The sequence below is a fragment of the Mirounga leonina genome, unplaced genomic scaffold (assembly GCF_011800145.1).
Source record: "Mirounga leonina isolate KUSES-001 unplaced genomic scaffold, KU_Mleo_1.0 Mir_115, whole genome shotgun sequence".
Classification (NCBI taxonomy): Eukaryota; Metazoa; Chordata; class Mammalia; order Carnivora; family Phocidae; genus Mirounga; species Mirounga leonina.
In genome coordinates this window covers 89,205,891-89,221,863 of record NW_023270268.1, presented here as the reverse complement: position 1 = coordinate 89,221,863, position 15,973 = coordinate 89,205,891, and the positions used below count along the sequence as shown (strand labels likewise).

The window sequence follows — 15,973 nt, the reverse complement described above, 5'->3', positions numbered from 1 at the left end:
CCTGGAAATGACAAAAATGGCAGAAATGTAAAAGAACATTAAAAAACAAAAAGACTAAGCAAATACCTAGATATGAAAAACACAATTTTTCAGATAAAAAGTACACTGAATGGGATTAACAGCAGATAATATACTGCAGAAGAAAAGATCAGTGAATTTAAGGATATAGCAAATATAAACACACCAAAATTAAAGACATGGCAGAAAGGTTGAGAAAATAGGTACAAAATATAAGTCAGTTGTGGGACATCAAGTGACCTAATATACATGCACTGGAACCCTAAGGTTGGGGTGGGGGAATATATTTGGAAAATGGCCAAAAGTTTTTTTGTTTTTTGTTTTTTTAGTTTCAAATTTTTATTTGAATTCCAGTTAGTTAACATATACTGTAATGTTAGTTTCAGGAGTAGAATTTAGTGATTCATCACTTAATATAACACCCAGTGCTCATCACAACAAGTGCCCTCCTTAATATCCATCACACATTTAACCCATCCCCTACTCACCTCCCTCCATCAACCCGTTTGTTCTCTATAGTTTAGTGTTTTATGGTTTGCCTCTCTTGTTTTCCTCCTATGTTCATCTGTCTCATTTCTTAAATGCCACATGAGTGAAATCATATGGTACTTGTCACTTTTTTAAAGATTTTAAAGAAAGAGAGAGCACGCGAGCATGAGCAGGGCAAGGGGCAAAGGGAGAGAGAGCAGCAGACTACCCACTGAGCACAGAGCCTGATGCAGGGCTCAATCCCAGGACCCTGAGATCGCGACCTGACCTGAAGTCACTTAACCGACTGAGCCACCTAGGTGCCTGGTATTTGTCTATGACTGGCTTATTTCGCATAGCATCCTTGGTCCATCCACGTCATTGCAAATGGCAGGATTTTATTATTATGACTAATAGTCCATTGTGTATATATACCACTTCTTTTTCCATTCATCAGTAGATGGACATTTAGGCTCTTTCCATAATTTGGCTATTGTTGATAATGCTGCTATAAACATCAGGGTGCACGTATCCCTTTGGATCAATATTTTTGTATCCTTTGGGTAAATACCTAGTGGTGTAATTGCTGGATCCTAGGAAACGTCACACTGTTTTCCAGAATGGCTGCACCAGTTTGCATTCCCACCAACAGTGTAAGAGGGCTCCCCTTTCTCACATCCTCACCAACATCTGTTGTTTCCTGAGTTATTAATTTTAGCCATCCTGACAGATGTGAGGTGATAGCTCATCGTGATTTTGATTTCTATTTCCCTGATGATGAGTGATAGTGGGCATCTTTTCATGGGTCTGTTAGCCATCTAGATGTCTTCCTTGGAAAAATGTCTATTCATGTCTTCTGCCCATTTCTTGACAGGATTGTTTTCTGGGTGTTGAGTTCTTAAGTTCTTTATACTAACCCTGTATCAAACATGTCATCTGCAAATATCTTCTCCCATTCTGTAGGTTGCTGATTGTTTCCTTCGCTGTGCAGAAGCTTTTTATCTTGATGAAGTCCCAATACTTCATTTTTGCTTTTGTGGGAATTCCCTTGCCTCCAGAGACATATCTAGTAAGAAGTTGCTACGACCGAGGTCAAAGAGGTTGCTGTCCATGTTCTCCTTTAGGATTTTGATGCCTGTCTCACATTTAGGTCTTTCATCCATTTTGAATTTATTTTCGGGTATAGGGTAAGAAAGTGGTCCAGTTTCATTCTTTTTGCATGCTGCTCTCCAGTTTTCCTAACACCATTTGTTGAAGAGACTTTTTTCCATTAGATATTCTCCCCTGCTTTGTAGAAGATTAGTTGACCATATGGTTGTGGGTCCATTTCTGGGTTTTCTATTCTGTTCCATTGATCTATGTGTCTGTTTTTGTGCCAGTACCATACTGTCTTGATTACTGCAGCTTTGTAATATAACTTGGAAGTCCAGAATTGTGATGCCTCCAGCTTTGCTTTTCTTTTTCAGGATTGCTTTGGCTATTCAGGGTCTTCTGTGGTTCCCTACAAATTTTAGGATTGACTGTTCTACCTCTGTGAAAAATGCTGGTGGTATTTTGATAAGGACTGCATTAAACGTGTAGATTGCTTTGGATAGTATAGACATTTTAACAGTATTTGTTCTTCTAATCCATGAGCATGGACTGTCATTCCGTTTCTTTGTGTCTTCCTCAGTTTCTTTCAAAATTGTTCTGTAGTTTTCAGAGTACAGATCTTTTACCTCTTTGGTTAGATTTATCCCTAGGTATCTTATGGGTTTTGGTGCAATTGTAAATGCAATCGATTCCTTGATTTCTTTCTGCTGCTACACTGTTGGTATATAGAAACGCCAACATGGGGCACCTGGGTGGCTCAGTCATTAAGCATCTGCCTTTGGCTCGGGTCATGATCCCAGGGGCCTGGGATCGAGTCCCGCATCAGGCTCCCTGCTTAGCAGGAAGCCTGCTTCTCCCTCTCCCACTCCCCCTGCTGGTGTTCCCTTTCTCGCTGTGTCTGTCAAATAAATAAAATCTTTAAAAAAAAGTAAAGAAAAGAAACGTCAACAGATTTCTGTATGTTGGATTTTGTATCCTGCAACTTTACTGAATTTGTGTATCAGTTCTAGCAATTTTTTGGTGGAGTCTTTTGGGTTTTCCAGAGCATCATGTTGTCTGCAAATAGTGAAAGTCTGACTTCTTCTTGCCAATTTGGATGTCTTTTATTTCTTTTTGTTGTCTGACTGCTGAGGCTAGGACTTCCAGTCCTATGTTAAATAACAATGGTGAAAATGAACATCCCAGGTCTCATTCTTGACTGTAGAGGAAAAAGCTCTGTTTTTCCCCACTGAGACTGATATTAGCTGTGGGCCTTCTGTAATATGATGTTGAGGTATGTTCCTTCTACCCCTACTCTGTTGAGGGTTTTTATCAAGAATGGATGTGTACTTTGTCAAATGCTTTTTCTGAATCTACTGAATCATATAGTTCTTACCCTTTCTTTTATTAATATTGTGTATTACACATTGATTGATTTGTGAATATTGAACCACCCGTGCAGCCCAGGAACAAATCCCACTTGATTGTGGTGAATGATTCTTTTAATGTACTGTTGGATTTGATTTGCTAGTATTTTGTTGAGGATATTTGCATCCATGTTCACCATGATATTGGCCTGTAACTGTCTTTTTTAAGTGGGGTTTTTGTCTGGTTTTGAAGTCAGGGTAATGCTGGCCTCGAAGAAGGAATCTGGAAGTTTTCCTTCCATTTCTATTTTTTGGAATAGTTTGAAAAGAATAGGTATTAACTCTTCTTTAAATGTTTGGTAAAATTCCCCTTGGAAGCCATCTGGCCCTGGACTTTTGTTTCTGGGAGATTTTTGATTACTGATTCAATTGCTTTGCTGGTTATCAGTCTGTCAAGTTTTCTATTTCCCCGTTTGTTTTGGTAATTTATATGTTTCTAGGAATTTATTCATTTCTTCCAGATTGCCTAATTTGCTGGCATATAATTTTTCATAATATTCTCTTATAATTGTATTTCTGTGGTGTTAGTTGTGATCTCCTCTCTCATTCATGATCTTACTTTGGTCCTTTCTCTTTTCTTTTGGGTAAGTCTGGCTAGGGGTTTATCAGTTTTATTAATTTTTTCAAAGAACCAGCTCCTGGCTTCATTGATCTGTTCTACTATTTTGTTTGTTTCTATATCATTTATTTCTGCTCTAATCTTTATTATTTCCCTTCTTCTGCTGGCTGTAAGCTTCACTTCTTGTTCTTTTCCTAGCTCCTGTAGGTGAAAGGTTAGGTTGTGTATTTGAGATTTTCCTTGCTTCTTGAGGTAGGCCTGTATTGCTATATCCTTCCCTCTTATGACCCCTTTTACAGCATCCCAAAGGTTTTGGACTGTCATGTTTTCCTTTTCATTTGTTTCCATGTAGTTTTAATTTCTTAAGTTCCTGGTTGACCCATTCATTCTTTAGTAGGATGTTCTTTAACCTCCATGTATTTGCAGTCTTTCCAAATTTTTTCTTGTGGTTGACTCAAGTTTCATAGCACTGCAGTCGGAAAATATGCCTGGTATGAGCTCAATCTTTCTGCACTTGTTGAGGCCTGATTTGTGACCTAGTATGTGATCTCTTCTGGATAATGTCCCATGTGCACTAGAAAAGAATGTGTACTATGCTGCTTTTGGATGAAATGTTCTGAATGTATCTGTTAAGTCCATCTGGGCCAGTGTGTCATTCAAAGCCATTCTTTGTTTCCTTATTGATTTTCTGCTTCAATGGTCTGTCCTTTGATGTAAGTGGGGTGTTAAGGTCCCCTACTATTACTGTATAATTATCAATGAGTTCTTTTATGTTTGTTACTGTTTTATATATTTGGGTGCTCCCACGTTAGGGGCATAAATATTTACAATTATTAGACCTTCTTGTTGGATAGACACCTTTATTATGATACAGTGCCCCCCTTCATTTCTTGTTACAGTCTTTGTTTTAAAATCTAGTTTGTCTGATACAAGTATTGCTATTTCGGCGTTCTTCCGACATCCATTTGCATGATAAATGGTTCTCCAGCCCCTCACTTTCAATCTGCAGGTGTCTTTAGGTCTCAAATCAGTCTCTTATAGGCAGCATATAGATGGGTCTTTTTTTTTTTAGCCACTCTGACACCCTATGTCTTTTAACTGGAGCATTTAGTCCACTTACATTCAGAGTAATTATTGATAGATATGAATTTAGTGCCATTTTATTACCGTTCTGTCATTGTTTCTGGAGATTTTCTCTGTTCCTTTCTAATCTTTGTTGATTTTGGTCTTTCTTTCCCAAAGAGTCCCCTTTAATATTTCCTGCAGGGCTGGTTTAGTGGTCACGAACTACTTTAGTTTTTGTTGGTCTGGGAAACTCTTTTTATCTCTTCTTTTACTCTGAATGGCAACCTTGCTGGATAACGTATTCTTGGCTGGTTTTTCTCATTCAGCATGTTGAATATATCATTCCACTCCCTTCTTGCCTGCCAAGTTTCTGAGGAGAGATCTGCTGCTAACCTTATTTGTCTTCCCTTGTAAGTTAGGGACTTCTTTTGTCTTACTGCTTTTAGGATTTTTTTTTTCCTTATCTCTATATTTTGCAAATTTAACTACAATATATCTTGGTATTGGCCTGCTTTTGTTGATTTTGATGGGAGTTGTCTGTGCCTCCTGGATTTAGATGTCTGTTTCCACATTAGGGAAGTTTTCAGCTATAACTTCCTCAAATAAACCTTCTGCCCCCCTTTCCCTCTCTTCTTCTTCTAGGACTCTATGATACAAACGTTATTACACTTTATAGAATCACTGAGTTGCCTAAATCTACATTCATGATCTAATATTTTTCTTTCCCTCTTCCTTTCAACTTCATTAATTTCCGTAATCTTCTATATCACTTATTCATTCCTCTGCTTCTTCCATCCTTGTGGTCATTACATCCAGTTGGCTTCAAATCTCAGTTACTGCATTTTTCATTTCAGCCTGACTAGTTTTTTTGGTCTTCTATCTCTGCAGTAAGAGACTTCCTAGTGTCTTCTATGCTCTTCTCAAGCCCAGCTAATATCCTTATGACTGCTGCCTTAAATTCTGGATCAGGCATATTATTTCTATCTGTTTTGATTAGATCCCTGGCCATGACCTTTTCTTGTTCTTTCTTTTGGGATAAATTCCTGTCTTGGCATTTTGTGTAGGTCTCTGTCTTCTTCTGTGTGTTAGGAAAGCCTGTTATGTTTCCTGCTCCTGAGAGTAATGACTTTATGGAGAAGAGGTCATATGCTGTCCAGAGCCTGGCACTTTAGAAGTGTCTCTGGTGCGTGCTGTATGCACTCAGCTGCTGTGTTTTGGCTGCTCTGTCCCTCAGGTCAGTCATCTGCAGAGCTTCTCCTTGCCTGCAGTGGGGAGTGTTTGGACCTTGGTCAGAGTGTGGTGAGTTTTAACTAGATGTGCTCTGGTCTGCTGGCTAAAGAGACGTGATGCTACTTTCACCAGAGCTGAAGCTTTGCAGAACTCTAGGGTCAGCAGACATGGTGTATGTAGGGGTTTGTGCTGGTCTTCTGGAGGAGGGGCCTGCTGCTCTGGTTCTCTAGCACAACTGCCCCAGTAAAACAAAACCTGCAGAGCACAGGGGGCAGGGCTTGGTGTAAGCAGTTTAGGCCACTGTTGGCACTGTGCTGCTTATTGAAGTTAGTTTATGCTAAGGGGGGGAGGGGAGGAAAATGATATCAGCCAGCTCCCTAGTCCCCGGAGAGTCTGCACGCACCACTGTCCAGGAAGCCCTCCCAGGAGAGCAAACAATCTCCCCTCGTGTGTCCCAGGCATCCCTCAGCTCACTGCCTTCACCCTGTCTGTGTCCCAGCCGTCTGCCTGCCCGGTAGCGCAGTGCACCTTGGGGTCTATCCCAAGCAGGTGTGCTGAGTTTTAAAACTCCAAACTTTATGGACTTGGCATGGCATGGGCCTGTGCCGGTCTTCTGGGGGAGGGTCTCACTACACTGGACAGATGCAGGTTTGTCCCAGAAGGGTAGTCACACCAAAGTGCAGGGGCGTGGAGTGTGAAGTAAAGCACAGCAAAGAACCAGCGTCCAAGTTAGCCACCCTCAGCAGGTGTCTCTGCACCTATGCTGAGGGGCGGGGGAAGGAAATGGTGCCCACTAACTCTTTTGTCCCTGTCACCTCTCCCAGACGTGCTCCAAGATGGGGGAACCGTCTCTCCCAGTGAGTCCCAGGGGATTCTAAATATTAACAATGAACAATCGAAAACTAAAATTCAAAAGATACCATCTGCAATAGCATCAAAACTATACTATACGTAGGGAAAAATCTGACCAAAAAACTACAAATCGGGGCACCTGGGTAGCACAGTCAGTTAAGTGTCCGACTCTTGGTTTTGGCTCAGGTCCTGATCTCAGTGTCATGAGATTGAGCACCATGTCAGGCTCCACACTCAGCAAAGAGTCTGCTTGAGATTCTCTCTCTCCCTCTGCACCTCCTGCTTGTGCTCTCTTTCTCTCTCTCTCTCTCAAATAAATAAGTCTTTAAAAAAAAGCAAACCTACAAATCCCTGAGAGATATTATGGATCTAAATAAATGGAGATGTGGTGCTTATGAGTCAGAAGACTCATTGTTACGATTATCAGTTCTCCCCAAGCTGACCTACAGATCTGACACAATCACAATCAAATCCTCAGAGCAGGCTTTTGTGTACAAATTGACAAGCTGATTCTAAAGTTGATATAAAAATGCAAAGGACCTGTAACAGCCAGAACAATCTATGGAGAGAAGAACAAGGTTAGAGGGCTAGTAATATGATTTCAAGACTTACTATAAAAGCTACAGTAATCAAGACAGTGTGGTATATAAGACAGATAAACAAACCAATGGAACAGAAGTTCAGAAACCAGACGGACAGAGAAATAGTCAATTGAATGTAAAAGGGTGTAAGGCAATTCAATGAGGAGAAACAATCGTTTCAATAAATGACATCTGAAAAAATGGAAAGCCGTATGTAAAAAAATGGGGGAAAAAAGAGGGGGGAAGCCCTTACCTCACATTATATACAAAAATTAAATGCAAATAATCATAGACCTACATTTAAACTTTAACAATAAAACTTCTTAGAACAGGAGAAAATCTTCAGTGACCTTGGCTTTGATAAAGATTCTTAGATTTGACACACAAAGCACAATCCATAAAAGAAAAAAGCTGATACATGGAATTCCAAAATCGAAACCTTTTGCTCTTCAAACAGCACTTCTGAAAGTGAAAAGGCAAGCCACTGACTGGGAGAAAATATTTTAAAAGCATATCCAACAAAAGACTTGCATCCAGAAACAACTCAATTAAGAAACTAAACAGACTTCACTAAGGTAAATATACAGATGGCAAATAAGCACATGAAAAGATGCTCTCAACTTCAGTCATTAGGGAAGTGCAAAATAAAACCATAATGGCATACTACTAGGCACACCTTAGACTAGATAAAATTAGAAAGACTGACCATACCAAATGCTCACAAGGAGATGGAGCAAATGAAATGCTCATATACCGCAGATGTGAAGATAAAGTAGTACAAGCCATTTTAGCAAATAGTTGACAGCCTCCTAAGTACACACCTACTATACAACCCAGCCATTCTCCTCCTAGATATCTATCCTGGAGAAATGGAAATATATGTCCATACGAAGAGCTGTCCATCAATGTTCATTGATGAGCAGCTCTATTTACAATCACCGAAAACTGGAAACAATCCAAACTGCCATCAACAGGTGAATGGATAAACCAATTGTGGTTTTATTTTTACAACAGATTGCTACTCAACAATAAAACGAATGAACTGATACACACAACATGCATGAATCTCAAAATGATTAAGCTGACTGACAGAAGCCAGACAAAATAGAACATATATTGTATCAGTCATTTATGCAAAGTAATCAGTAGTGACTGAAAACAGATTAGAAGTTGTTTGGAGATAGGTGAGGGGTGGGGAAAAGGTACCACAAAGGTATACCAGGAAAATTTTGAGAGCAATAAATATGTTCACTATCTTAATTATGGTGATGATACATATGTCAGAATTTAACAAACTGTACACTCTACTGTATGTCAATTATACAGTCATAAAGTTTAAAAACATAGAAAAAATTGCTGAAATAACCTGCAATACATCTATTTTAACCCTGTGAATTCCTAATAATATTAAAATACACACATTCCTGTTCCCTCTGGAGGATGCTAAGAAACCAACTCATTATTTTGAAAATGAAAAAGTGGAGAAATTCAAGTATTTGTTTTTCCTATGTGATTACTAATTAAGAAAAAACTAAAAACTGCAGTTTGAGCAACCTCTTGGATCGTGCTTTTATGATTTATTAGGGAGGTCTGGAGCAGAAATAAGTCTATGGCTAATTAATCTCCACTACTGAAGTAAGAATCTCCTGAATACTCTACCTAATGTCCTGTGAAAGATGAGTTTTTCCAGTCTGGCTAGAGAAACAGGGACTCTTCTCAGCACTGTGCGAGGGCCAGGCACTGTTCCCTCTAATCTTTGTGGATGATAGTTTCTCTAGCCTTGAGCAGTCTCCCCAAGCACATATGATGGTCAGTACTCTGCTGAATATGCAAAGAAACACTCTGAAAATCTCCAGGCTCCTTTCTCTATACACATGTCTCTCCCTTTTGGTATTCCCTCCTATGAATGGATGACCTGATCTCCTCCGACTCTCAGCTCTGTCTCCTCAACTCAGGAAGGCCGTGCATGGTCTTTAGTTCCCTTCCCCTGTGTTGCAACTTGGAAACTCTCTTGGGCAATAAGCTGAAGCAACCACAGGGCTCGTCTCATTGGTTTCCTATCTCTAGAGATCACTGTCCTGCACTGGTTAATGTCTGGTGTCTTGAACTACTGTTTCATGTATTTTGTCTGTTTATTCTTGGTTTGTTTCAGGTAGTAGGGTAAATCTGAGCCCTGCTATTCCCTTTGGCTGGAAGCAGAAGTCCTCAAAGTGCCCTTTCTAATACTCAAACTATCCCACTTAACAACTAATGGGAGCCTGTTCAAGCTATCTCCTGAGTCTTTTCAACACAAGTTTTGATGGTCTTAAAACTTCCTTGCTCTATGTTATGAAAAAATACTACACATTCACCTTGAATATTCCCTATCTCTAATCGAGATTCAGGTGTTTTTTCCAAGAAGCCTTGGTCCCTTGACAGGAAAATTCTCTAATGACCACAATCTCAGGGTGCTAGAGGTGCTCACTGATACAAGGTATTTCGCTATTTCTACGCCTTTCTAGGACAGAACTGGGTTTTGTGTGTGTATGTGTGTTTTAAGAAAATACATCATGAATCCCTACTGATACTACCTATTCAAATTTATATAACTTCTTTGATTTTATATTTCTATTCTTTCTTAATCTAAAAAAATCCAGGTCCCTAATATTAACATAGCTATTTGCTATATCCATATACAAATACACATGGTTTCAGGGCCAATCCTATATGATTACGAAAGCAGTTGAAGATTTGTTTATACTTCTTTTTGTCCTTAAAATACAGCCCAATAGAGAAAATTAATCATTTTGCCATATTCGTGTATTAAAGTATTTCCTCTCTGTGTGGTTTAGCCACAAGCATGACACACAGGGCCATTTAATTCCTCTTGTTTAATCCTTCATTATGATTTCTTTTTGTTTCACAATTATTTAAAGCATTCACATGACTCCAAAATCACACCTAATAAGTAAATTTACATCCACAAGTAGTGGTCTTTTAATATGGAATGGCAGATACTGTTATGATCTTTAATACAATTGCTGACCAACAAGTAGAATTTGAAATTGAAAATACCATACCATTTACATTACAAGGATGATGACAAGATAAGACATGAGAAATTCCAAGCAGAGGGAAGTCCTAAAACTACAGCTATACAGCTAGAACACAGGATAAACAATTCTGACTGGCGCAAGAGGACAAAAAATATAGGGTGAAGGTCTCCAGCAGAAAAAATATGGAACTGAAAATTATCTGAGAAGTTTAACCACACAGAAAATCAGATAAAAATAATTTAAAAGAGCTGTAGAAGAGAATGAAAAGACAGCCAGGAATATGAAGCTAAACAGGTACAAAATCAGACAATTAACTACAGGAAAAACAAAGTATAAAGAAAGGAAATGTAATCACGGTATACTATTCAGTTCAGCAATAAATAATACTTACGTACTGTAGTATAACTATACTGAGAATACATGCAAGGGAAAAGCAGTATAAGAGCTTAAATCTTCACCTACCATAACAGAACACCAATAGGTAATATTTTAAATTGACAAATAGTCAAGAGGATTGAAAGTGGTTTACTTGGGAATGAAACCAGGAACATTGGTGGTTTGGTTTCAAGTACTGTAGTACTACTTAACTTTTTCAACTGTGCATGTCTTACTCAGAGAAAAATAGGTTTTAAAAAAGAAAAAACTGGGTGGCTCAGCCGGTTAAACGGCTGCCTTCGGCTCGGGTCATAATCTCGGGATCCTGGGATCGAGCCCCATGTCTGGCTCCCTGCTCAGCAGGGAGTCTGCTTCTCCCTCTCCCTCTGCTTGTGCTCTCTCTAATAAATACATCTTTTTTTTTTTTTTTAAAGATTTTGTTTATTTATTTGAGACAGAATGAGAGAGAGAGAGAGAGCTCACGAGAGGGGGGAGGGTCAGAGGGAGAAGCAGACTCCCCGCTGAGCAGGGAGCCCGATGCGGGACTCAATCCCGGGACTCCAGGATCATGACCTGAGCCGAAGGCAGTCGCTTAACCAACTGAGCCACCCAGGCGCCCCTCTAATAAATACATCTTTAAAACAACAAGAAAAAAGAAAAAAGAAAAAACTGCCAAAACAATCATGATCTCTACACCTTAACTACAGATTACATGTTGACTCAACTTGTCAACCAAGTTAATCAACGGGAAAAGTTGCCTGTCCACAAGTTTATCAACTCGCTCACTTCACAAGATATTTCTTATAACTAAAAACATCAAGCAAACCTCCATTCTTCATCATGATGTGTTTTACGAACTTTTCAACAGCACTAGGTTACCTATTCACTCTGAATTAACAAGAGTCTGCTTAATTCAAATTTTCAAGTACTGGCTCAATCAGAATTACACCAACTGGTAAAATTTTTTGCCAAAAATAAATTTTAGGTTGGTCTATAAGTGCCAAATGGATAGAGGTCATTTATAAAGTGCTGCCTAGATATAACAAAAATTAAATGTTAGTCTGATAAAAGGATAGCCTAGCCCTCAAAGATGCAGTTAGTTATCTTTTGTGCACTTGGCAACATCAACTCCTGTGGTACCCTCACATCTAGCTCTTCAGCTGGCGTAAGCCTGTGACTGTGGAAAGATAAATAGTACCTAAATGAATCTATATTTTACTAATATTTACTATTTTACAAATTAGGCATGAAATATATACTGTTATATTAAGAAGCCTGACTGGTTTTACCAGGTCTCTCTACATAATACAGCACATATGACATAAAAAAATTAAGATTTTAAATAGAGCAATATTCCAAAAACTTATCACAGAAACTTACTAAAGCCATAGCACAATTTTAGATCTCATACAATGAACATGACAGAATTTCAACTACAAATATTTTTAGTCCAATATATGGGGCCATACTTGCCAGTTGATATATTAAGGATAAGAGCATTTGTCTTCAGGCAGGTAAGTAAATACGAAAAATTTATTTTATTTATATAAACTTTACAATGAAGTCTAATTACATGACATCACCCATCACCAAGAAGAGAATAAAATGAACACTGTTAATGACAGAGGATCATTATTACATCTTCAAATGGTTTTATGCCAAATATGATGCATAAGCTGGCGGTTATATTCAGACCTATACTTGGGCTCATGTGTATATATCCATGTATTCACCTTCACATATGTGAATATAAATATGTAACAATGTTATTATGATTTCTGGAATTTACCTCCAAAATAGAAGCTAATACAAAAGTTCATTCAAAAAAAAGGTTCCACTTCAAATAAGACAGATGAATAAAGAGGTAACAAGAAACCCAGAGAAACTCATCCTTTTATGAATAAGTGATAACTCCTAATTTACTGCACTTAATATAAACTCTATTATAATATTACAAACTCTCTTTGCCTAAAAAATAATAGTAATGACAGTGTTTGATTCAAACATCTACAGCCCTAACAAAAAAAACACTGAGGTTGTAATGTACTCTTGGACTTTAACTAACTGGATTTTCCAGTGCAGTGTTACTCAAAAGAACAGTGTATTTTGAGACCAGCTCACTATAACTGCAAAATATTTATGACAGATTACCTTATTTCTCAGGTATGAAAGATTCTGACTCATTTGCCTTTTATGGAGCTTTTGTAGCATGGGGATCAAATGGTCCTTCCAAGCTCAAAAGTCTCTCCTTAGCAAAAAAAAAAAAAAAAAAAAAAAAAAAGTCACCTAAGTGTCTTTAAATTTCTTTGCCATAAGGGATATACCATTCATTCTAGGCATTTTTAGAGGAAGGTAAAGTGAGAGTTAGTCCCAAATACTCCTGTGGATGTTTAGACGTTCTCAGGTTAAAAATGACCAAAAGTAAAAAAAAAAAAGATCAAAAATCAATGTCCTAATGAATCATACAGAATTAATTTAGGGGTGAAAAGACATATTCCTTGAGATTTTTGCTTTAAAATACTACATAATAAAGAAATGTAAAGATAGACATGAAGCAAGTACGGCAAATTATTGACAATTACTGAATGCAAAGGATGAGTTTATGAGGTTCACCATCTATAATTTAATTTTGTATGTTTACAAATTTTCATATTAAAGTTTATAATGAAAAACAGCATTTTACTGGTCACTTGAGAATACATTAACAAACATGCACATAAAATCTTAAACAAGTTGCAACTTTAAAAAAATAAAATACACTAAACAGGCCAAAAGATTAAACAGTGGTTGTATTGGAAATATGAGAACCTGAGAGATTTATTTATTCTTGTATTCTGCTTTTCATCACCTCCTCTTCCCTACTCCCAAAACACGCTGATTTTATGATGGCGGAGATGTATATTTACACACATACACATATCTAACACAATCAAAATTAAAATAAAGTAGTTTCAGGCTTAAAATGGAAAATTAAGTTCTTTTAAATAAATTAATAAGGGTAAAGGATTTACCTGCTCTTCTCTTTTCTGCTTACGTAACTGCAGTCCCTCTTCCTCCCTCCTCCTGCGCATTTCATCAGGATTCAGGGACTTATTTTTGTAACTTTTCAGGCGAAAGTTCTCTTTTCCTGGGGTAGTCATGATTTCTACAAAAATGAGACAAAGAGAACAAATGAGCTTGGCTTATGGTAAAGAGCTCTTGTTATTCTAATAGCCCAGCCTCACTGCATAAGGACACCAGAAATGGTTACTTTTTTTAACAGCTTTATTAAAGTGTACAAGTCAATAGCTTTCACATTTTCACATCTATGCACAACCATTACCACAGTCCATTTTTAAACATTTTTATCACCTCAAAAAGAAAGTGTGTACTATCACTCCTACTGGCTATCACTCCTATTCAGGATATTTCATACGAATAAAATCATATGCGTGATCTTTTGTGCCTGGATTCTTTCATTTAGTATATCTTCAAAGTTCATCTATGTTGCAACATGTATCAGTACTTTATTCTTTTATGGCTGAATAATATCCCATCATATGGATATACCCCATTATATTTTATACCTACTCATCAACTGATAGACATTTGGGTTCTTTCCACTTTTTGGCTATTATGAATAATGCTTCCATAAACATCTATGGACAAGTTTTTATGTAGACATAGGTTTTCATTTTTTTTGGGCATACACCTAGGAATCGAACTGCTAGGTAACATTGTAACTCAATGATTGTTTGAGGAACTGCCAAACTATTTTTCCAAAGTGCTGCACTATTTTACATTCCCACCAGCAGTGTACAAGGGCTGACGATTTCTCCACTATCACAATTTTTGGTGTCTGCTGTCCTTTCACATATTTATTTTCTAACTGTATATCCTCCATAAAAAAAAAAAAAAGTCTATTCACAATCTTTACCCATTTTTAAATTGTCTCTAGGAAGCCCCAATAGTTCATTTTTGCCCTTGCTTCTTCCCTTGCCTTTGGCGATGTTTCTAGGAAGAAGTTGCTGCGGCTGAGGTCGAAGAGGTTGCTGCCTGTGTTCTCCTCTAGGATTTTGATGGATTCCTGTCTCACATTTAGGTCTTTCATCCATTTTGAGTCTATTTTTGTGTGTGGTGTAAGGAAATGGTCCAGTTTCATTCTTCTGCATGTGGCTGTCCAATTTTCCCAACACTATTTGTTTAAATTGTCTTTTTTTATCATTAAGTTATAAGAATTCTTCATATATTCTAGATAGAAGTCCCTTATCAGAGTGGTGCTTGAGAGGCTCAGTTGGTTGAGCATCTAACTCTTGGTTTCAGGTCAGCTCGTTACCTCAGGGTCACGTAATCAAGCCCTGCATCAGGCTCCCTGCTCAGCGCAGAGTCTGCTTCCCTTTTCCCTCCAGCATGCTCTCTCTCAAAAAAAAATGGACCTCTTAAAAAAAAAGTCCCTTATCAGATATACAGTTTTTAAATATTTTCTTTCACTCTATAGGTTTTCTTTACGCTTTCTTAATGGTGTCCTTTGAAGCACAAAAGTTTTTAATTTTGATGAAGTCCAAATTAATCTTTTTGTTGTTGTTGCTCATGCTTTTAGTGTCATACTTAGGGATTCTTAATCCTAAATTTCCTTCTAAGAGTTTTAAAGTTTTAGCTCTTACATTTAGGTCTGTCATCTACTTTGAGTTAATTATTATTCATGGTATGAGGTAAGGGTACAACTACATTATTTCACATATGGCTACCCATTTGTTCCAGGCACCATTTCTCCATCTAATGGTCCTGACACCCTTGTTGAAAGACAAATTAACCACATCTATATGGCTTTATTTCTCAACTCAATTATATTCCATTGATTTGTATGTATATCCTTGTGCTGATTCCACACAATCTTGACTACCATTTTTGTAGTAAGTTTTGAAATCAGGAAGTATAAGTTCTCCTATCTTATTCTTTTTCAAGATTGTTTTGGCTCTTCCAGACACCCTGCAATTCCATATGATTTTTAGGATTAGTTTGTCAATTTCTACAAAGAAGTCAGCTGGGATTCTAATATGGACTACACTGAATCTGTAGGTTAATGTGGGGAGTATTGCCATCTTAATGTTCAATCTTCCAATCCACAGACAGGATATTTTTCTCTTAGATCTTCTCTAGTTTCTTTCAACAATATTTTGTAGTTTCCAGTGTTTTACACTTCTTTTGTTAAATTTATTCCTGTCTTAATTTTTTTGATGCTATTATAAATGGAATATTTTTCGGGCGCCTGGGTGGCTCAGATGGTTAAGCGTCTGCCTTCGGCTCAGGTCA

At 37.7% G+C, this 15,973-nt stretch overlaps 1 protein-coding gene across 2 annotated transcripts in view; it reads right to left on the bottom strand.

Moving 5' to 3' along the window:
• KPNA1 (karyopherin subunit alpha 1) overlaps window positions 1-15,973 on the bottom strand; it is a 70,375-nt gene that overhangs the window by 32,573 nt on the left and 21,829 nt on the right. For both annotated transcript variants that reach the window (XM_035000037.1, XM_035000038.1), the window contains exon 2: window positions 13,693-13,826. In XM_035000037.1, coding sequence (XP_034855928.1) covers window positions 13,693-13,821 — 129 coding nt within the window. In that variant the 5' untranslated portion in view covers window positions 13,822-13,826. The remainder of the gene's footprint in view (window positions 1-13,692; window positions 13,827-15,973) is intronic.